The following is a 24678-nucleotide window of genomic DNA, read 5'->3' as shown; positions in this document are numbered from 1 at the left end:
AGACAGTGACATAGAGCGAGAGAGGGCGGAAGAGAGGGGGAGGGAACGAGAAAGAGAGAGAGAATAGAGGGGGAGAGAAGAGAGCGATAAGAGAAAGGGAGAGGGAGAGAAAGAGAGAGAGCGAGAGAAAGAGAAAAGAAGCAGAGAGAGAGAAAAAAAGTGAGAAAGATGGGCAAAACATCCAGACAGCTCCATTCTACTCTGCTGGATATATTTCAAATGTGTGTCCTGTACAAGGGCATCTGGCTGCAGAGCAAGAGATGATATACAGTTGACTTCCCCTGATAGATATCCCTCCACACACACACAACTTGCATCTCTCTCTCTCTCGCTCTCTCTCACACACACACACACACACTGACTCACGACATGAATCTCACACACACAATCAAACTAAAGCGACAGAGTCAGTGAGAGGAGAAGTGGTTCTGAGTCATAGACCGGAGAGACTGGCCTTCACAGCGATGCCCGTCACAGCCCAGGACACATACACCTATCCCTGGCATGCCAGCTTCTGTCTATCCTCCTCCTCTCCCATTGTCTCCCACGATGCCAGTCAATCACACTGCCCTTGCCCTGCCCCTGGCATCACAGCTGTGATGTTCAGGCTCCCCGGGCGCTGCCCAGCTTTGCCACGAATCTAACCCAGGCTCCAGGCACCCGCTCTGGGCTACGGGAGAGGGCGAGCTGGCTTGCGGCTTTCCAGGCATGGTGGTCCTCTCGGTCTTCTATTTCAATGTCCTGGGTGCATAGTGTTCAGTCCCTTCTACAGAGTGGAGAGTAGGTATGCTGTAGACTGTGGAGACAATAACATCCACCAATGTGTTTAGCGGGCACATTCTCTTTTACCGCCTCGGTCTCATCCGTCTTCAGCTGTTCCACATTGGCATTTCCAAATCTCTCCTTATATAGAAATAACAGGCTTGAGGCCTCCGCTTGTCCCGCCTGCACTTATTCTTTTCGCTTGTTGCTGGTGACAAGGCTGCCTGACGCCAAGGGGCTGCTGGCACTATAGTGTTTGTCAGCGAGGCGCAAACACGCGCACTTAGTCACATGCATACACTGAATAGTACACACACACCTCCACACACACAGATACACACAGGCACACACACACACTCCACTGTCTTCTCCGTTTCTGATTACTCGAACACCTGGGGGCTTCATGGGGAGGTGGTAGAGGGGGAGAAGAAGGGAGGAAATTCTTAAACCTTAAACCCCCCCCCCCTCTTATCCTCCCTTAGCAGCGGGGTGGCAGGAATAATTTTAAAAATGACGTTCTATTGAATGACATCGTCAGATTCACGCAGGATGGCTTTTGAATCTCCTAATTGTAATCTAATTAACAGCCAGAGTGGAGCCACGGCTTTCTGACGTCTTTCTGCGATTTTGGTGGGAACCCCTCCTTTATTTTTCCTCCCTCTCTTTCTACCTCTCCCTCCACTCAGAGAGGAGGCACAGTACCTCGTAGGACATTTGCTTGAGGTAAATGAATGATCTAACCTGATAAGTTTCCCCTACATAGATCAAAATCAAAGATTATTTCAAGGCAGGAAGAAAGGACGGTTGCCTTTTTAGAAATAGCGAATCTTGTTCAGAGCCTTGGAGTTTTATTAAAATGGCTGCACTGGTCAGATACTACCACTAGAGGGAGGGCTTAATATCTGAGATGTATTTTCTGTCTGAAGAAGGCTGTTCAGTGTTCAGTAGCAGGGGTGGGTTTAGTTGTCAGACTGGCAAAGGGATGCCTGTTTAATCTCTGTGCCTATGCTTTGGTAATAGCAGGGAGGGAGAGAGGGACTAGTCGAGAGATATGTCGAGGGAGGAACTGACTTATCTCAGTAAGGACCGCTGCCTCCCACAATATGTTTCTTTCTCCCCTTTTCTCTGCTCACTCTTTCCATCCATTCCTCACCGACTGTCTCCCCCTTTTGGTCTCTCTCTCTCTCTCTCTCTCTCTCTCTCTCTCTCTCTCTCTCTCTCTCTCTCTCTCTCTCTCTCTCTCTCTCTCTCTCTCTCTCTCTCTCTCAACACTATTGCTGAGCGACTAACCAACATTTCTGTTATTTTTTTGTTTTTTAAACAACTAATTTACTGCCGTTGGCTCAGTTATTCAAATTCCATTTAATTTGTTTAGAGATCAATCAGATTTGTGCGATGTCGTGGTGAGTTGTAGTTTAAAACGGGGTAAAAAAACGGGGTGTTTCTTTTAGGCTTGCTCCTGAAAAGAGAAGAATGTGTGATCATGAGGTGAAATAGTGAGCAGCTGTTGCTTTGCGAGGTATCGCTACCTGAAAATACATGATCTACTGCAAGTGATTGATAGTTGGTATTCAGCCGTCATAAAAGTATGCCTTATTTACATTGAAGAACTCATAAAATGGTGATTCTGTCAGACAGCATAGACAACAGCTATAGAGATGAGATGACTTGGAAATAAATAATAAAGTCATCAAATAAAACAAATGTAGTATACACAACAACTGAAATATTGTATTAAAGTAAAGTCATTTGAATAAAGTATGGTTAATAAGTGATAAGCACTTCCATCATGGGACTTGTACTAATTGTTGTATTCTGTGTTACAGACTTCAACCAACATGATGCACAGTGCATTTCATGTAAAAAAATATCATTTAAAAAACAAAACCGCAATCGAAAACCGTGATAATGTTTTAATCAAACCGAGCCCAAACCGACCTCAAAAGCATTAATCGCTCAGCAGAAATACACGCACACACACACACACACACACACACACACACACACACACACACACACACACACACACACACACACACACACACACACACACACACACACACACACACACACACACACACACACACACACACACGCACCTCGCCTCACTCAAGTTTTTCCCCAGAAACAAACACTCTCTCCAATTCTATTCCTCTTCACTATCCCTCTCTCATCCCTCTCCTGGAAGTCTTTGCTCACCTGCCCTCCTACCTCCCATCCTCCTTTCCACATATCCTCTCCCTCACTATCTCCACCGGGGCTCCTCATCCGCCCCCCTCCCTGCAGAACAGAGTGTATATATATATATATATATATATATATATATATATATATATATATATATATATATATATATATATATATGTGTTTAGCACTGCGGTGAATAGAGGGAGAGAGGACAGCAGCTTTGTCGACAAGAATTATAGGCACATGATCTCTCTGCCTGCGCCTTACGCCCCCGCCACTACACCTACACCCTTACGTTACGCTCTACCCTTCACCTGGTTATTGCAGCTCGAGCACCATCCATTTCCTGGCACATTATTACAGCACAGACTGTTAATATGCCGTTTTTCAGGCTTTTTTTGTTGTTGTACTTATTTGTATGACTTTCTCACCCCAGGCATGGCTTTATAGCTAGCGCTGAAGAGCCCGGCCCTATACAGTACAATCCAGCGGTTGATTCTGATTGAAATTATGAGGGAGATAATCATTTTAGCTCTGGTTAAATGATGTCATGCGGTTTAATGGAAAAGCAATGAAGAGCTTTTGACGCACTGACGAGAAGATGGAAATTATGAAGTGCCGTTGATGATTATTAAGCTGGGGGAAAAAAACCTGATAGGTTATGTACAGTATGTATGAAACAGCAGAGCTCAAATCCACCAAGTTCTTTATATTTACTCAAAAGTGCACAAGTTGGGATTAGTGTTGCATTATGGGATTTGAAGTTTCTTCATGTAATATGTCAGACTTGAGCACCGAGACTTGCCTCGAAGGATGGTTGCGTGGGATCTCAAGCAGAATATGTCTTCCTTGTATTAACCATGTAATGTGTTAAGTAATATCTGCTTAAGGGTCTCTGAACAGGAAATGATGGTTTGATGATGAATACTTGAAAATGTTTGAATAACGTAATGATGATGTTAATGCATATGACATTGCTATAACTGAATGCTTTTCATGTTGGTTTTAACATATGTTATAGATTGTTACTATTGATTTCATTGATGCTATTGATTTTCACTGTCCACTGAGCTATTGGCTGTATCAGCTATCCATTATACAAATATACTATTTCTAAATTATTCATAAATATGTTTAACTTATCGGACCCATAACCAAAACAACCATTTAAACCTGAGGTAACTAGAATGCTGTCTAACCAATCCAATCCAGTCCGCAAAAAGCTACTACTTCCTGAAACTACCTAAAGCTGATTTTAACGTACATAACCTTGCTAAACGTTTTGCCATGTTGCCCTTTCTCTAACCTTTAACCTTTGAACCTTTGACCTTCCAGATATTAACCTGCACTCTTTTCCAAATTCTCTAAAGGGAACTTTGATAATGAACGCCTGGCTATTGCTAGACAAAGAATCCCATACCGACTTGGTCGGGTAGTTGACGAGTGGCTACTCGACAAAGGTAACTAAAAACCCCTTAACACTCCACTAATGACCTAACCACTTAATCACCGTTAACCACCGCTCTGGAGGAGGTGCAGTGCCACGCAACAAAGGTGGATGTTATTGGCTCTTTACAGTTCCCCTGATTCACATATGTCCAATGTGATTGGCTTATGACCTTACCCAATCAGTCTCAATGTGATTGGCTTAAGCTTTATCATTCAATTATGTCACTGAGTAGTAATATACATGAATAACACATTCAAACAGGTAACCATGCGTCACGCTCTACAGTTTTGTTGCATACTGTATCAATTTGCTGTTCTAGCCCCCCTGGAAGCAATTATACAGGTCATTCTATCTTGTAATTGGCAATTATGAAAGTAGGCAAATGTATACTAAATCCACCTCCCTTATCAGCTAGCTGGTGAACTAATATTACAGTGTTGTTAATGACCTTACATATTCTTCATAGCATTTCAATGAAGGTACTGAGCGAAAGAGCCAGTAGTAGGTTACACTGCACAGGGGAACCATGTCCAAAGCACCTTGACATGGGGCTGCATCTCTTCAGAGTCATAACTTCCCAATAACCCCGACATAACCCCCCAGTAACCAACCTGACAAAAAAGACAGATCCTATTGGTTCCCTTCTGCTTCTCTTACTGTGTTTCTGTTGTTTGGTCTTGTGAAGTTTTATTAATTATGGTGATTATTATTCAAATTCTTATTCACAAAAGTGACAATTAGGAGGAAGAAACATCGACCACTTAATAATGTTTGGAGCACTCCAGAGAAAAGTAGCCACCTGAAAGTCATTAAAAGTTAAAGGGACTGTTTAATGTAAACTGTTTGACTTTGTTTAATAAGCCTACAATTCGCTGTGTCAGCCTTATTCTGCCCGACAACAACGAGCATGATCGATCTGCAGTTTGGATCTGACCAAAAGTGACGATTCTTTAACCCTTTGAGTGCCAAACGTCCCCTGACCTCTTTGTCTTTGTCCTGTGTTGTATGTTTGTACTGCTGAAAGGTGGTTGATTCTATTTTTATTTTTTTACTCCCCAAATGGAGGTGTGGCCTATGTTGCTCCTCCTCCTCCCCTCCCCTTTTCATTCCATCCCTCTGGCCACAGTTACCTCAGTCACGCCATAATTTTGGCCATTTTCAACCTGCGCTAGCTAGCTAGCTAGCTCGCTCCGCTTTCACAGCACGATAATGGGCCGTCCACATCTAGCACAAATACAAACGATAACTAGAAGGTGTAGATGTGCCTTATTACACATACAATAATTATTTAGAAGAACTGAGAGTTCGCCTCTGGGCAAAGTTTTAATGTTACTTATTCTGTGACTGCTAGTCAAAGTGAGTCCGATTTTAAATGAGTTGATGTTAGGCTTCACAACACAGTAAAATGCGACTTGCTAAGGGAATTTGAGGGTAGATTAGTCTAAGTCACGCATCTCTAAGGCTCTAAAGGCTTTACCCAAGTCTGTATTCTGTTTGTATGACTAATAATAGATGCAGTGTCATGGACACATCACATTTTACATCTTCTAATTTGCCGCGGCCGGCTGTTCTTTGAAACGGTATTATAAGTGATCACACATGCGAGGAAAGATTCCAAATAAATGAATGTGTATTTATGTGAGAGTCAAACAAGAGAAATTAAGAGTTTCCGTGTTTATTTGACAAAAACAGAATCAGTAAACTGCTCACTGTATGTCATTTTGGATTAATAGGTCATTTAGCATGGATTGGATAGAATCAGTATAAGGGAATCAACTGAAGGGTTTTGTGCACATTTCTTCATACATTAATAAGGATGACTTGATATGAATTACCAACCAGATTTAGGATAATGATGACAAGACACAATAAGAACCAAAGAATCAACAGTGCGAGAGGAAGCTGCGGAGGTTTAGTATAAAGGCCCTCTTACCATAAACAAAGATTGGAGGGAAGGTAACGGAAAGAGGGAGGCAGAGGACATTTCTCAACTCAAAGGGTTAAAGTTCAAAGTTACTTTGCTATAGAAACAGACAGAGATTAATCCTAAAACCTGAACTAAGCAGAATCTAACCACCTAACAGCAAACCAAACTCACCCCGCGCTAACTCTACTGAGGGCTGACTCTCCCCACACCACCCCTCTTCAAAACTATGAACAGAAGGCCAGTATGTTATTTACAGTCACACCGAAAGGATTCCTATAGTCTTACCTTCTGGACACTAGCTAGGATACAACCAAGAAGCCCTCAGTCATAATCCTGTTATAAACCTCTCTAACAAGCTCAATTGGAACTTTTGAAATTCCTCCCAAATCTAGAACTGATAACAACTAAACAGCTAACTAAGTGCTGGACCCCTTTAAGCCATGATGAAGTGGTACCAGATTACCCCCCCCCTCTCCCCTCACCCCTCCTCACCCCGAAACGTAAAACTCAGAGGGTTAAAAATGAACCAGTTTAACTTGAACACCAAAATTCGAATTATTTTTGCAGCTTTGTGACGAAACCTGCAATTATTCAAATGCTTCTTTCAGTATAAAGTTACAAGAGATTATAAGGTCCCTTTAACGTTTACTGTTCCACTATGTTGGCACATAAAATATGTTGCTTGTGTAAACAACTGTATGAACCAAAATGGGTGAAATCATATGTCATTTGCTATGTTGAATGAAAAATCATGTCTGTTCAAGGTGGTGGATATATGGATGTATGTATGAAGGAAAGCGAGTGGGGGTTTATCCTATGGATATTACAGCCTGGTCTGTAACGGTCCAGACTTCAGATCTCATACAGACCACACCCCTCTGACCACAACCCTGAATCTGTGGTTTTCATTGGTTCAGATGTCTTGACCGGAGCGAAACAAACGTCAGCCCAGTGTGTCTCCTGAACTCGGGGTCAGTCTGGGTTCAGTGCGGTCAGGTCTGTGGAACCGTATGAACACAAAGAATGGACATTTGCTTTCGTTGATATAAATCAAATCAAACAGCTGGGGTAACTAGAGCAATCTACGCCCTTTTGAAAATCTTTGAAGTGGTTTATTTTTGCCACTTAACGATTCCGTGAGATTGCATGGTACCGTAGAGCAATAGACTTCCAATAAAATCAAGTACGGAGTGGAATCAAGACATGGAAAAGGTAGGTAACACACACACACACACACACACACACACACACACACACACACACACACACACACACACACACACACACACACACACACACACACACACACAGTTATCAATGCTCCCAACCAACTTTATAGGATGAAGTAGATGGAGCTTAGTAGGTATTACAATATCTCGCCCAGCCCAGAGCTGGCTGTTGGATCACACATCTCAATGTGCAGCTCTCATTCTCTGTTCTCCTCCAGACTTTGAGGCAGATCAGGGAGAACATCTCTGGCCCTCCCAGTGCCTGCCGAATAAATCCAAAATGGCAGCACTTATACAGACTCAATGGAGGGGAAAAATAAGAGACCCAAAAGTTTTTAACAGCTCAATCCAACCAAACTCGCTCGGATCTGCCCTCCTTTCCCTCGTTCCTCTCTCTCCCTCTCTCTCTCTCACTCTCTCGCTCTCTCGCTCTCACCTCATATCCGTCACACCAAATCCTCTTCTGTTTTCCACCCCTCCCACCTCTCTCTCCCTCTTTTATTTTTCTCTCTCTCTCTATCGCTCTCCTTCCACAACCTCTTCTGTTTTCCACCCCTCCCACCTCTCTCTCCCTCACTCTCTCTCTGCTTCTCTCTCTCTATCGCTCTCCTTCCACCTCTCTCTCTCTGCTTCTCTCTCTCTCTCTCTATCGCTCTCCTTCCACCTCTCTCTCCCTCTCTCTCTCTGCTTCTCTCTCTCTCTCTATCGCTTTCCTTCCACATCCTCTGCAGTTTTCTTGGCGCCGCTAACTTGCGACGACACCGCAGCCTCTTTTCTTTTGAAACAACCAGAATGAGATACGGTTTCCTAATCTTTCCGGGGAGAGAGAAAGGAGAGGGAGGACAAAATTGAGATTACAAATAACCAGCGACAATCGATTTCCCTTGTTCTCCTTCTCAAACCGGTAAAACGTTCCACTTTTAGCCAATGAGGTATATTTACTTCCTGGCTTTACCCCCCAATATATTCCAGTCGCAGAGAAGAGAAGAATAGCCGGAGCTACAGTTTAAAATGGGAGCAGTGTGGCGTACATCTGGGTTTAGGGAGGACACCAAACTCTCTGGTGCCATTAAGAACCCAAAGAGAAAATCCAGAGACATGTTCAAGTGGTCAAAACTGAGATGGAAGGAACACAACACAGGCCTTTGCGTCAACAGTGGTGCCTGGACAGCTTCTAGCGAGCTACCCAGTGAGCTGGGTTTAATGTTCAGTGTTTAATGGTCTGGTTCAAGCACCCCCTTTTTCCCTAACCGAAAGCAATCGAGTCCTCCTAGTCGATATGATGCCTGGGCCCAAATCGACCTTCTCCTGGCTGGTGCGCCCATCCAGACAGGCCATGCGTGAGCCTGTCTTTATTACAGAGATTTTTCAACCCGGGCCCCTCACCAGTGGGGACGGCCCTGTGGCCCCTGCAACTCCCTCCAGACCGTCCATGGTGAGTTTATTTGGCTCACACGCTCCGTTCTCCTCTTTTGCTCCTTTCCATTAGCTCTTTCTCTTTTATTACAGCTGTGTTGGAAAAACAGGAAGACACTGTGTATTTGTAACTCGTAGAGGGGAAAGTGGTCGTGAGACTCCGGTTCCTACTGGCTTAAATAATGGGGCACTTTGGCTGTGTTATTTCGCCGTTTCCTACCATGAAATGAACAAGAGCAGGGGTATTCAATTCTGACCCTACGAGGTTTGGAGCCTTCGGGTTTTCTGTTCTACCTGATAATTAATTGCACCCACCTGGTGTCCCAGGTCTAAATCAGTCCCTGATTAGAGGGGAACAATGAAAAAACGCAGTGGAACGGGCTTCCAGGTGCAGGGTTGAGTTTGAGGGCCCTATAGCAACTGAAGTGACTGAAGAAAAAGGATCTGTCGTGAGCTCACCAACTTCCTAGATCTCTCCAGATATGTCATGATGCGGAGAAAGCCACTACACCCCGTCATATCTAGTGTACTGTACCCTGCCTGAAGTCCTGTACCTTAGCTTACTGCCATACCTCTCACCAACTTCCTAGATCTCTCAAGACGTGTCACGATGCAGAGAAAGCCACCACACCCTGTCATGCTTTGTCTAGTGTACTGTACCCTGCCTGTGTACCTCCCCGCCACAGTATGTCTCTATCTACCGTCCCCTGGCCCCTGAGGGCCTCACTACTCCCTCGCGCAGTGCTTTCTTTACTAAAGTCTCGGTGCATTCCGCCCCTCGCCTTCCTTTGTCATACACAATTCATTCAGAGCGTTACCAAATCGCCTACTTTTCCAGTGGAATAAAAAAAAGCAAAAGACTTAATTAGCAAAGAGCGGCTTGCGCTAAGGAGATAACTACTACCCACTTCATAATCAACTCTGTCAGCAGCGCACCCCATTCGGTCTTGGCTCGGAGGTGGGAAAAGAGGAGGGTTAAAGGGAGAAAAGCCTGTGTTTTTCTTGAGATTCGCTGTTGAATCCCGGAATTGAGGGAATGATTTGCCAACGGCCAAGCGATACGAAAGGTTCTCGGTGTAAACATTCCAAGCTTCTGTCAATCAAAAACCCCTCAAGCGGTGCCTTCACAGTGGAGGAGCCTGGGTAATCCATCCATCTGCCCCACTAGCCGAGTCACCACTGCAAAACATTTAAGATGCGTCTACTTCTGTGTGTCAAACCCTCTCTCCTAGATTAAACAGGCTACGGAAGAAAGGGAGCATAATGATGTTGGAGGCCTCTCCAGTCTCCACTTCCAATCCCTCCCTCGGATCCCTTCCACTGGAATGCCATTAGATCCAGAACATCCATCTAGAACTTCCAGCCCCGCTTCCTCTCCCCCACCTTAGCCACTTGGAAGGGGCTGAACTGTGTTTGAGCTCCCCCCTCCCCTCCACGTCCAGTGGAGGTTGCAGGCTTGCTCTCATTACCAAAACCTTTAGACAGGCAATCTGTGCATTAGGCAGCCGAGCGTGGACGGACTCTGCCCACTCCTCCACGGCTCCGTCAGCTCAGCCGGTAATTACCGTCACTGGCTCGTCTTTTCCCTCGTCGAGAAGAAAACATGGATGTAGATGCGTTATGCCCCACTGATTCTCTTCTGGTCAGTGGAGAGAGAAACAGTGATCCAGTTGATGTGAACAGGTTTCCCATGGAACTAGCAACCAGAGCCCCGTGGGTTTTTCTCTGCCAAGCCCGAGCGATGGCTGCTAGGTTAGCCGTATAATTAGCCCGAAACCAGAAAGGGAAATGGGGAAGCCTGCGTTGTATGATCCATTGAGGTTGTACTACTCAGACATGGGTCTAGTTAGCATGTCAATGCACATACTCTCTAACTCCCTCCTCCTTTCTCTCCCCTGGTTTCGCTCCCCTTCCCTCTCCCTCCACCTTTTCTTCTCTCCATCACTGGTTGACACTCTCCCTCCCTCTGTTTCACCTACTCCCTCCTCCTTTCTCTCCCCTGGTTTCGCTCCCCTTCCCTCTCCCTCCACCTTTTCTTCTCTCCATCACTGGTTGACACTCTCCCTCCCTCTGTTTCACCTACTCCCTCCTCCTTTCTCTCGCCTGGTGTATTTCTCATCACCTCCCTCCCTCCCTCCCTCACCTTTGACCTTTTCTTCTCTCCATCATCCCCGGTTAACACTCTTCTCTTGCCCTCAGTCGCTCCTCTCCTTCATCAGGCCTGTGATCGTCCTTTAGCCCTCCACTCGTTTTTGTCTTCCTCCCCCTCTCCTGTCATTTCGCACGTCTCCAATTCTCCCCGAAGTCTCTTCTCCGTTCTCCTCTCTCCTCCTCATATCGTTTCACTCGGCGAGGCTATAGTCTCTATGAGTGTCTTATGGCCCTCTCTGTCTCCGTCTTCAGCTAGAAATGAAGAAGAGAAGTCACCAGAAAAGCCGGGCCTCAGGGGACGCCACTTTGAGCCAATGACCAGTCCTTTTGACGGTCTAATATATACATTTCATATATGCTATCGGGGGAATTGTTTCCTTTGGTTGTGTTTATGAAGGTCTCGGGTAACATTATAATACAACAACATAAAATATATATATTTCAAAGGACACAATAGCATTTTCATTAGTTTACTGTAGGCTATCTGCTGTCGCCTGCTCACCTGTGGAGCACATGGAAGAGCGGTTATTGTTGGAGAAATTCCTATTTTGAAAGACAGCTCATCTCCTCAATTTTGAGAGGTATTTGGCAAAGGTAAGTGTTTTGGAAACCTCAGCACCTGGTCTTTCTGATACTATATAGAAATCAAAACGTCTTCACCTCGTGTTACTCTATAAGAGGATTTGGCGCTCTTAAACTGCTTATTAAACACATGATGTTGGTGATATCGAAATTCTAACACAATACTTGTGTTAAATATACTGTACTTATTTAGGAAAAGTCGAGGACAGAGAGGGGCATAAAAATACATTTAAATGGCAGAGATACTGTATTTCAATTTTAAATGAATGTGCAGTCAAAATGACTGTAGTATTAAAATAGAAGGGCCAATATTAGGAAGTATTATTTCACCATGTTTCTGGCTCATTTTCTCGCGATTGAAAACACACCCGGAGGAATCCCTTACGGAAATGTGCCATCTCAATCTCATCACCTTGTTTTATTTCATCACCCTGTTGTTCCATATAACCAAAATCTATTTTCATATCTGGACATTACAACCCAGAGAACCATTCAACCTGTCTCAATGATTCCTCTCGCAAACAAATATTTCCCTCTCCAGGAAAATGACAACCTGCGTGGGATATTCAAGATGAAGCTCCTCCCCCCGAAAATAAATGGATTTCCTGTCACAACCAAAGCCTGTGGCATTCCACTGTTCCAGTGCACATTAGTGATTGAACCCCCCCCTCTCGTAGCATTGGCACTAGGGGATCGTTAGCTCGTACCCTCGGTGAGGCTATCGAAGCGGAAATGCATCTCTCACCTCCTGGCCAACCTGCTAGGCTATCAGCTGCTAAGTCCCCCAGTGTGATTTGGCGAGGGCACGAGTGATTGCCTTCCCCAGATGCCCGCTTATGGAGTGAGGAGCATTCATCGCTTCCCTGATCCTCTCTTGTTTCCGAGCCGACCAACCTACTGGGACTCTTTTCCAGGGTGCGCAGCTGATGACAGATACAGTGTGAGAGACCTGAGAGAGAGTTGTGATGAGGCCGGAGTGTTACGACACTCCAAATCAGACTTCTTTCTCTGGCTCAAGGGATTCTAACTCTCACGAATTAGAACACAGAACATTCATTTGGATTCAGCAGGGGGAAATAACACACAATACAGCCATGTTCTAATGATAGAGGGAGACTGAGGTGGGAGCAGAGAGCTTTATTTTGTGTAAATTATATATATTTTACCCTTATTTTACTCGGTAAGTTGACTGAGAACACATTCCCATTTACAGCCACGACCTGGGTCTAGTGTGAGAGAAAAGTATATAGAGAGAGAAGGGAAATCAAATCAGGAGGAAGAGCGAGTGACATACTGAAAGATACCCATAGAAAAAAGGACGGCCAGATAGTTACAGAGAGAAGCAAAGAGAGAGATATAAAAGGAAATGAGAGAGAGAGAGAGAGAGAGAGAGAGAGAGAGAGAGAGAGAGAGAGAGAGAGAGAGAGAGAGAGAGAGAGCCTCCCTACCAAAAACTGAACGGTCAAAAACCCGAATCATCTCCTCTTTAAAGTTCTGGTAATTGTTAGAACAATCAGCCCTTGCCTCCCAGATAGCTGTGCCCCACTCTCGAGCCCGGCCAGTAAGGAGTGAAATGACGTAAGCAACCCGAGCTCTCTCGCTAGAGTATGTGTTGGGTTGGAGAGAGAACACAATATCACACTGGGTGAGAAAGGAGCGGCACTCCGTGGGCTGCCCGGAGTAGCAAGGTGGGTTATTAACCCTAGGTTCCGGAGGCTCGGCAGGCCAGGAAGTAACAGGTGGCACGAGACGAAGACTCTGGAACTGTCCAGAGAGGTCGGAAACCTGAGCGGCCAGGTTCTCCACGGCATGGCGAGCAGCAGACAATTCCTGCTCGTGTCTGCCGAGCATGGCTCCTTGGATCTCGACGGCAGTGTTACGAGCATCTGTAGTCGCTGGGTCCATTCCTTGGTCGGATCCTTCTGTTATGCAGGTGTATGAGGACCCAAAAGCGACTTGGCGAAAACAGAGTTTTTAATCCAGTAAAGTTACTTTACAAACAAAAGGCATAATACTACTCGTAATGACGAGAACAGACTGGAGACTTGATCAAGAACTGCAGGTTGCCTCGGGAAGGCACTTGAACGTAGCAGACTCAGACACCTGCTCACCACGCAGCATCTGAGGGAAACACGACACGACAGGGCAATACATAGACACAGCACGGTGAACAATAGACAAGGATCCGACAGGACAGGAACGGAAAACAAGGGAAGAAATAGGGACTCTAATCAGGGGAAAAGATAAGGAACAGGTGTGGGAAGACTAAATGATGATTAGGGGAATAGGAACAGCTGGGAGCAGGAACGGAACGATAGAGAGAGGAGAGAGAGGGAGGGGGAGAGAGAGGGATAGAAAAAGGGAACGAACCTAATAAGACCAGCAGGGGGAAACGAACAGAAGGGAAAGCATAATGACAAGACAATCTAAGACAAAACATGACAGTACCCCCCACTCACCGAGTGCCTCCTGGCGCACTCGAGGAGGAATCCTGGCGGCAACGGAGGAAATCATCAATAAGTGAACGGTCCAGCACGTCCCGAGACGGAACCCAACTCCTCTCCTCAGGACCGTAACCCTCCCAATCCACTAAGTATTGGTGACCCCGTCCCCGAGAACGCATGTCCATGATCTTACGTACCTTGTAAATAGGTGCGCTCTCGACAAGGACGGGAGGGGGGAGGGAAGACGAACGGGGTGCGAAGAAAGGGCTTGACACAGGAGACATGGAAGACAGGATGGACGCGACGAAGATGTCGCGGAAGAAGCAGTCGCACAGCGACAGGATTGACGACCTGGGAGACACGGAACGGACCAATGAACCGCGGAGTCAACTTACGAGAAGCTGTAGTAAGAGGAAGGTTGCGAGTGGAAAGCCACACTCTCTGGCCGCAACAATACCTTGGACTCCTAATCCTGCGTTTATTGGCGGCTCTCACAGTCTGTGCCCTGTAACGGCAAAGTGCAGACCTCACCCTCCTCCAGGTGCGCTCACAACGTTGGACAAACGCTTGAGCGGAGGGAACGCTGGACTCGGCAAGCTGGGATGAGAACAGAGGAGGCTGGTAACCCAGACTACTCTGAAACGGAGATAACCCGGTAGCAGACGAAGGAAGCGAGTTGTGAGCGTATTCTGCCCAGGGGAGCTGTTCTGCCCAAGACGCAGGGTTTCTGAAAGAAAGGCTGCGTAGTATGCGACCAATCGTCTGATTGGCCCTCTCTGCTTGACCGTTAGACTGGGGATGAAACCCGGAAGAGAGACTGACGGACGCACCAATCAAACGACAGAACTCCCTCCAAAACTGTGACGTGAATTGCGGGCCTCTGTCTGAAACGGCGTCTAACGGGAGGCCATGAATTCTGAACACATTCTCGATGATGATTTGTGCCGTCTCCTTAGCGGAAGGAAGTTTAGCGAGGGAATGAAATGTGCCGCCTTAGAGAACCTATCGACAACCGTAAGAATCATAGTCTTCCCCGCAGACAAAGGCAGACCGGTAATGAAGTCTAGGGCGATGTGAGACCATGGTCGAGAAGGAATGGGGAGCGGTCTGAGACGACCGGCAGGAGGAGAGTTACCCGACTTAGTCTGCGCGCAGTCCGAACAAGCAGCCACGAAACGGCGCGTGTCACGCTCCTGAGTCGGCCACCAAAAGCGCTGGCGAATAGACGCAAGAGTGCCTCGAACACCGGGATGACCAGCTAACTTGGCAGAGTGAGCCCACTGAAGAACAGCCAGACGAGTGGAAACAGGAACGAAAAGGAGGTTACTAGGACAAGCGCACGGCGACGCAGTGTGCGTGAGTGCTTGCTTAACCTGTCTTTCAATTCCCCAGACTGTCAACCCGACAACACGCCCATAAGGAAGAATCCCCTCGGGATCAGTAGAAGCCACAGAAGAACTAAACAGACGGGATAAGGCATCAGGCTTGGTGTTTTTGCTTCCCGGACGGTAAGAAATCACAAACTCGAAACGAGCGAAAAACAACGCCCAACGAGCTTGACGGGCATTAAGTTGTTTGGCAGAACGGATGTACTCAAGGTTCTTATGGTCTGTCCAAACGACAAAAGGAACGGTCGCCCCCTCCAACCACTGTCGCCATTCGCCTAGGGCTAAGCGGATGGCGAGCAGTTCACGGTTACCCACATCATAGTTGCGCTCAGATGGCGACAGGCGATGAGAAAAATAAGCGCAAGGATGAACCTTATCGTCAGACTGGAAGCGCTGGGATAGAATGGCTCCCACGCCTACCTCTGAAGCGTCAACCTCGACAATGAATTGTCTAGTGACGTCAGGAGTAACGAGGATAGGAGCGGACGTAAAACGTTCTTTTAGAAGATCAAAAGCTCCCTGGGCGGAACCGGACCACTTAAAACACGTCTTGACAGAAGTAAGAGCTGTGAGAGGGGCAGCAACTTGACCGAAATTACGAATGAAACGCCGATAGAAATTAGCGAAACCTAAAAGCGCTGCAACTCGACACGTGACCTTGGAACGGGCCAATCACTGACAGCTTGGACCTTAGCGGAATCCATCTGAATTCCTTCAGCGGAAATAACGGAACCGAGAAAAGTAACGGAGGAGACATGAAAAGAGCACTTCTCAGCCTTTACGTAGAGACAATTCTCTAAAAGGCGCTGTAGAACACGTCGAACGTGCTGAACATGAATCTCGAGTGACGGTGAAAAAATCAGGATATCGTCAAGATAGACAAAAACAAAGATGTTCAGCATGTCTCTCAGAACATCATTAACTAATGCCTGAAAAACAGCTGGCGCATTGGCGAGGCCAAACGGCAGAACCCGGTACTCAAAATGCCCTAACGGAGTGTTAAACGCCGTTTTCCACTCGTCCCCCTCTCTGATGCGAACGAGATGGTAAGCGTTACGAAGGTCCAACTTAGTAAAGCACCTGGCTCCCTGCAGAATCTCGAAGGCTGATGACATAAGGGGAAGCGGATAACGATTCTTAACCGTTATGTCATTCAGCCCTCGATAATCCACGCAGGGGCGCAGAGTACCGTCCTTCTTCTTAACAAAAAAGAACCCCGCCCCGGCCGGAGAGGAAGAAGGCACTATGGTACCGGCGTCAAGAGACACAGATAAATAATCCTCGAGAGCCTTACGTTCGGGAGCCGACAGAGAGTATAGTCTACCCCGAGGAGGAGTGGTCCCCGGAAGGAGATCAATACTACAATCATACGACCGGTGAGGAGGAAGGGAGTTGGCTCGGGACCGACTGAAGACCGTGCGCAGATCATGATATTCCTCCGGCACTCCTGTCAAATCGCCAGGTTCCTCCTGAGAAGTGGGGACAGAAGAAATGGGAGGGATGGCAGACATTAAACACTTCACATGACAAGAAACGTTCCAGGATAGGATAGAATTACTAGACCAATTAATAGAAGGATTATGACATACTAGCCAGGGATGACCCAAAACAACAGGTGTAAAAGGTGAACGAAAAATCAAAAAAGAAATAGTCTCACTGTGGTTACCAGATACTGTGAGAGTTAAAGGTAGTGTCTCAAATCTGATACTGGGAAGACGACTACCATCTAAGGCAAACATGGGCGTAGGCTTGTCTAACTGTCTGAAAGGAATGTCATGTTTCCGAGCCCATGCTTCGTCCATGAAACAACCCTCAGCCCCAGAGTCAATCAAGGCACTGCATGTAGCACCCGAACCGGTCCAGCGTAGATGGACCGACATAGTAGTACAGGATCTAGATGAAGAGACCTGAGTAGTAGCGCTCACCAGTAGCCCTCCGCTTACTGATGAGCTCTGGCCTTTACTGGACATGAATTGACAAAATGTCCATCAAATCCGCAATAGAGGCACAGGCGGTTGGTGATCCTCCGTTCCCTCTCCTTGGTCGAGATGCGAATACCTCCCAGCTGCATGGGCTCAGTCTCTGAGCCAGAGGAGGGAGATGGTTGCGATGCGGAGCAGGGAAACACCGTTGACGCGAGCTCTCTTCCACGAGCTTGGTGACGAAGATCTACCCGTCGTTCTATGCGGATGGCGAGAGCAATCAAAGAGTCCACACTGGAAGGAACCTCCCGAGAGAGAATCTCATCTTTGACCACTGCGTGGAGTCCCTCCAGAAAACGAGCGAGCAGCGCCGGCTCGTTCCAGTCACTAGAGGCAGCAAGAGTGCGAAACTCTATAGAGTAATCCGTTATGGATCGATCACCTTGGCATAGGGAAGCCAGGGCCCTAGAAGCCTCCTACCAAAAACTGAACGGTCAAAAACCCGAATCATCTCCTCTTTAAAGTTCTGGTAATTGTTAGAACAATCAGCCCTTGCCTCCCAGATAGCTGTGCCCCACTCTCGAGCCCGGCCAGTAAGGAGTGAAATGACGTAAGCAACCCGAGCTCTCTCGCTAGAGTATGTGTTGGGTTGGAGAGAGAACACAATATCACACTGGGTGAGAAAGGAGCGGCACTCCGTGGGCTGCCCAGAGTAGCAAGGTGGGTTATTAACCCTAGGTTCCGGAGGCTCGGCAGGCCAGGAAGTAACAGGTGGCACGAGACGAAGACTCTGGAACTGTCCAGAGAGGTCGGAAACCTGAGCGGCCAGGTTCTCCACGGCATGGCGAGCAGCAGACAATTCCTGCTCGTGTCTGCCGAGCATGGCTCCTTGGATCTCGACGGCAGTGTTACGAGCATCTGTAGTCGCTGGGTCCATTCCTTGGTCGGATCCTTCTGTTATGCAGGTGAATGAGGACCCAAAAGCGACTTGGCGAAAACAGAGTTTTTAATCCAGTAAAGTTACTTTACAAACAAAAGGCATAATACTACTCGTAATGACGAGAACAGACTGGAGACTTGATCAAGAACTGCAGGTTGCCTCGGGAAGGCACTTGAACGTAGCAGACTCAGACACCTGCTCACCACGCAGCATCTGAGGGAAACACGACACGACAGGGCAATACATAGACACAGCACGATGAACAATAGACAAGGATCCGACAGGACAGGAACGGAAAACAAGGGAAGAAATAGGGACTCTAATCAGGGAAAAGATAAGGAACAGGTGTGGGAAGACTAAATGATGATTAGGGGAATAGGAACAGCTGGGAGCAGGAATGGAACGATAGAGAGAGGAGAGAGAGGGAGGGGGGAGAGAGAGGGATAGAAAAAGGGAACGAACCTAATAAGACCAGCAGGGGGAAACGAACAGAAGGGAAAGCATAATGACAAGACAATCTAAGACAAAACATGACAGAGAGAGAGAGAGAGAGAGAGAGAGAGAGAGAGAGAGAGAGAGAGAGAGAGAGAGAGAGAGAGAGAGAGAGAGGAAATGGAAGATAGTATGCAAATTTGGTATGGAGCAGACCTGCTGTAACTCACTCTATTAAAAATTATTCAAAACAGGAACATTTTACATTTGGCTAGAAATTCAAATATAAATTATCTCAAGGAAAATGTCCTACTGTGTGCTACCTATATCCCCTACTAGAATCCCCGTATTTAATGAAGACAGCTTCTCCATCCTGGAGGGGGAAGTCAATCATTTCCAGGCCCAGGGACATGTACTAGTTTGTGGTGACCTAAATGACAGAACTGGACAAGAACCTGACACACTCAGCACACAGGGGGACAAACACCTACCTGGAGGTGACAGCATTCCCTCCCTTATATGCCCCCCTAGGCACAGCTACGACAACATAACCAACAAAAACGGGTCCCAACTCCTGCAGCTCTGTCGCACGCTGGGTATGTACATAGTCAATGGTAGATTTGAAGGGACTGCTATGGTAGGTACACCTATAGCTCATATCTTGGCAGTAGTACTGTAGACTACTTTATCACTGACCTCAACCCAGAATCTCTCAGAGCATTCACAGTCAGCCCACTGACACCCATATCAGATCACAGCAAAATCACAGTCTTCTTGACCAGAGCAATACTCAATCATGAGGAACTGAATAATATAAAGATATTGCCATAGATGGATGGAAAGTCATGTGGAAACCTACCAAAAAACTATTAGGACAAAACATTTCACTGTAATAGCGAAAGTGTAAACTTGCCAGTAGAAAACCTAAACAGTATATTTGACCTTTCAGCTTCCCTATCAAATCTAAAAATGTCAAACAGAAAACAGAATTACATTTACAACAATGACAAATGGTTTGACGAAGAATACAAAAACCTAAGAAAGAAATTGAGAAACCTATCCAACCAAAAACATAGAAACCCAGAATCCTGAGCCTACGCCTTTACTATGGTGAATCACTAAAACAATACAGAAATACACCTTGGAAAAAGAAGGAACAGCACGTTAGAAATCAGCTCAATATAATTGAAGAATCCATAGACGCTAACCACTTCCTGGAAAATTGAAAACACTAAACAAACAACAACACGAAGAGTTATCTATCCAAAACGGAGATGTATGGGTGAACCACTTCTTCAATCTTTTTGGTACTATAACAAATAACAAACAGCAAAAACATATACATGATCAAATACAAATCTTAGAATCAACCTTTAAAGATTACCAGAACCTACTGGATTCTTCAATTACATTGAATGAACTACAGGACAAAATACAAATACTCCAACCAAAAAAGGCCTGTGGTGTTGATGGTATCCTCAATGAAATTATAAATATAAAGACCACAAATTCCAATTGGCTATACTAAAACTCTTTAACATCATTCTTAGCTCTGGCATCAAATTGGCTTTTTACCAAATTACCGTATGGCAGACCACATATTCACCCTGCACACCCTAATTAACAAACAAACAAACAAAAACAAATGCAAAGTCTTCCCATGCGTTGTTGATTTCAATTTTTTTTTTACTCAATTTGGCATGAGGGTCTACTATACAAATTGATGGAAAGTGGTGTTGGGGGAAAAACACAACATTATAAAATCCATGTACACAAACAGAAAATGTGCAGGTAAAATTGGCAGAAAACACACACATTTATTTCCATGGTGCTGTGGGGTGAGACAGGGATGCAGCTTAAGCCCCATCCTGTTCAAAATATACAGTGGGGCAAAAAAGTATTTAGTCAGCCACCAATTGTGCAGAAGAGAATGACCCGCAGAGAGCTGGGACCAAAGTAACAAAGCCTACCATCAGTAACACACTACGCCGCCAGGGACTCAAATCCTGCAGTGCCAGACGTGCCCTCCTGCTTAAGCCAGTACATGTCCAGGCCCGTCTAAAGTTTGCTAGAGAGCATTTGGATGATCCAAAAGAAGATTGGGAGAATGTCATATGGTCAGATGAAACCAAAATATAACTTTTTGGTAAAAACTCAACTCGTCGTGTTTGGAGGACAAAGAATGCTGAGTTGCATCCAAAGAACACCATACCTACTGTGAAGCATGAGGGTGGAAACATCATGCTTTGGGGCTGTTTTTCTGCAAATGGACCAGGAGATTTATCATGAGATTTTGAGTGAAAACCTCCTTCCATCAACAAGGGCATTGAAGACATGGCTGGGTCTTTCAGCATGACAATGATCCCAAACACACCGCCCGGGCAATGAAGGAGTGGCTTCGTACGAAGCATTTCAAGGTCCTGGAGTGGCCTAGCCAGTCTCCAGTCCCCTCCAGTCCCCATAGAACATCTTTGGAGGGAGTTGAAAGTCAGTGTTTCCCAGCAACAGCCCCAAAACATCACTGCTCTAGAGGAGATATGCATGGAGGAATGGGCCAAAATACCAGCAACAGTGTGTGAAAACCTCGTGAAATCGTTTGACCTCTGTCATTGCCAACAAAGGGTATATAACAAAGTATTGAGATAAACTTTTGTGCTTGACCAAATACTTATTGTCCACCATAATTTGCAAATAAATTCAATACAAATCCTACAGTGTGATTTTCTGGATTTTTTTCTCATTTTGTCTGTCATAGTTGAAGTATACCTATGATGAAAATTACAGGCCTCTCATCTTTTTAAGTGGGAGAACTTGCACAATTGGTGGCTGACTAAATACTTTTTTTGTCCCCCCCGTATATCAACGAATTGGCAAGGGCACTACTAGAATCTGAAGTCAAATGTCTACTGTTTACTTATGATCCGGTGCTTCTGTCCCCAACCAAGGAGGGCCTACAGCAGCACCTAGATCTTCTGCACAGATTCTGTCAAACCTGGGCCCTGACAGTAAATCTCAGTAAGACAAAAAATAATGGTGTTCCATAAAAAGTCCAGTTGGCAGGACCACTAATACAAATTCCATCAAGACACCGTTGCCCTAGAGCACACAAAAAAGTATACATACCTTGGCCAAAACATCAGCTCCACAGGTAACTTTCACAAAGCTCTGAACGATCTGAGAGACAAGACAAGAAGGTGCTTCTACGCCATCAAAAATAACAAATAAATAAATTTGACATTCCAATTAGGATCTGGCAAAAAATACCCAAATCAGTTATTGAACCCATTGTCCTTTATGGTTGTGAGGTCTGGGGTCTGCTCACCAACCAAGAATTCACAAAATGGGACAAACACCAAATTGATTCTCTGCATGCAGAATTCTGCAAAAATGTCCTCCGTGTACAACGTAGAACACCAAATAATGCAGGCAGAGCAGAATTAGGCCGATACCCGCTAGTGATCAACATCCAGAAAAGAGACGTTATATTCTGCAACCAGGAAGCGATTCCCAAACCTTCCGTAACAAAGCCATCACCTACAGAGTGAGAAACCTGGAGAGGAGTCTCCTAAGCAAGCTTGTTCACAAACACAAACATACCCCACTGAGCCCCAGGACAGCAACAAAATAGACTCAACCAAATCTTGAGAAAACAAAAAGATAATTACTTGATACATTGGAAAGAATCAACAAAAAAAACAGCAAACTAGAATGCTATTTGGCCCTAAACAGAGAGTACACAGTGGTAGAATACCTGACCACTGTGACTGACCCAAACTTAAGGAAAGCTTTGACTATGTACAGATGCAGTGAGCAATAGCCTTGCTATTAAACATCTCTGGGATAGGCGGGGCAGTCGCGTCCCACTTGGCCAATTGCCAGGGATAATTCAGAGCTCCAAATTCAAATGAACTACTATAATATTCTAACTTTCATTAAATTACACATGTAAGATACCAAATTAAAGCTACACTTGTTGTGAATCCAGCCAAACATGTCAGATTTGAAAAAGGCTTTTCGGTGAAAGCATAAGAAGCTGTTATCTGATGATAGCACAACAGTAAACAAAGAGAGAGTAGCATATTTCAACCCTGCAGGCACCACACAAACGCAGAAATAAAATATAAATCATACCTTACCTTTGACGAGCTTCTTTTGTTGGCACTCCAATATGTCCCATAAACATCACAAATGGTGCTTTTGTTCAATTAATTCCGTCAATATCTATCCAAAATGTCCATTTATTTGGCACGTTTGATCCAGAAAAAAACTGCTTCCAATTTGCGCAACATCACTACAAAATATCTCAAAAGTTACCTGTAAACTTTGCCAAAACATTTCAAACTACTTTTGTAATACAACTTTAGGTATTTTTAAACGTTAATAATCGATCAAGTTGTAGACGGGACAATCTATGTTCAATACAGGAAGACAACAAACTCACGCTACTTTTCCAGTCATGCGCCTTCTCAAAAAGTACACTTCAAATGACACAAATTCAAGATGGCCATACTTCTTCATTACACAAAGGAATAACCTCAACCAATTTCCAAAGACTGGTGACATCCAGTGGAAGTGGTCCTTCTGTAGCTCAGTTGGTAGAGCATGGTGCTTCTAACGCCAGGGTAGTGGGTTCGATCCCCAGGACCACCCATACGTAGAATGTATGCAAATGACTGTAAGTTTCCCAAATGGCATATATTATTATTATTATATTATTAAGTGGTAGGAACTGCAAGCAAGTGATTTAGAAATCTAATTTCCCAATGAAACGTCTTGAATAGACAGTGACCTAAAAAAAAAGAATCTGAATGGTTAGTCCACAGGGTTTTGCCGGCTACATAAGTTCTGTTATACTCACAGACATGATTCAAACAGTTTTAGAAACTTCATAGTGTTTTCTATCCAAATCAACTAATAATATGCATATCTTATATTCTTGGCATGAGTAGCAGGAAGTTGAAATTGGGCACGCTATTTATCCAAAAGTGAAAATGCTGCCCCCTATCCCAAAGAGGTTTTAAGAAAGGCCAACATCGGCAGACCTGGCTGTCCAGAGAAGACAGGCTATGTGTACACTGCCCACAAAATGAGGTGGAAACTGAACTGCACTTCCTAACCTCCTGCCAAATGTATGAACATATTAGAGGCACATATTTCCCTCAGATTACACAGACCCACAAAGCATTTTAAAACAAACCCAATTGTGATAAAATCCCATAATATTATATATTGGGTGATATACCAGTGTGCCATCAGAGCAGCAAGATTTGTGACCTGTTGCCACAAGAAAAGGGCAACCAGTGAAGAACAAACACCATTGTAAATACAACCCATATGTATGTTTATTTATTTTCCCTTTTGTAATTGAACTATTTTCACATAATATGACATTTGAAATGGCTAATGTTTACTGTCCAATTTAATTTTTTTTTCATTTATTATCTACTTTACTTGCTTTGGTAGTGTTAAAATATGTTTCCCATGTCAAATAAAGAACCTTAGAAATGTAAATTTAAATTGATTTGAAATGAAATTGAGGAGAGAGAGAGAGAGAGAGAGAGAGAGAGAGAGAGAGAGAGAGAGAGAGAGAGAGAGAGAGAGAGAGAGAGAGAGAGAGAGAGAGAGAGAGACGCTCGCATAAATGACTTGGACTCTCTCATCACAGAGGGAGGTCCATCACTCTAGTGACGGCAGGGCTAAAGTTAATTGGGAATTAGTGTGTGTGTCATCCTATTGGCTGTTTTAATGAGGAAAAGCTACAGTAGTGTCTGTCACCCTCCTATCCTAGCCCAGTTTCTAAACCCAACCCAGCTGAGCCCCGGGCCCTAGGTGTAAATATATTTTCATA

The 24678-nt window shown here is 45.2% G+C and overlaps 1 protein-coding gene across 9 annotated transcripts in view; it reads left to right on the top strand.

Moving 5' to 3' along the window:
- LOC124008799 (neurexin-2-like) overlaps window positions 1–24678 on the top strand; it is a 1096959-nt gene that overhangs the window by 987191 nt on the left and 85090 nt on the right. For 7 of the 9 annotated variants that reach the window (XM_046320364.1, XM_046320362.1, XM_046320358.1 and 4 more), the window contains one exon: window positions 4320–4409. The exons of the other annotated variants lie outside the window; for them this stretch is intronic. In XM_046320364.1, the coding sequence (XP_046176320.1) occupies window positions 4320–4409 (90 nt within the window). The remainder of the gene's footprint in view (window positions 1–4319; window positions 4410–24678) is intronic. 9 annotated transcript variants of the gene reach the window in all.

Source organism: Oncorhynchus gorbuscha, linkage group LG21, assembly GCF_021184085.1.
Source record: "Oncorhynchus gorbuscha isolate QuinsamMale2020 ecotype Even-year linkage group LG21, OgorEven_v1.0, whole genome shotgun sequence".
Taxonomy (NCBI): Eukaryota; Metazoa; Chordata; class Actinopteri; order Salmoniformes; family Salmonidae; genus Oncorhynchus; species Oncorhynchus gorbuscha.
This window is presented reverse-complemented; position numbering and strand designations above follow the sequence as displayed.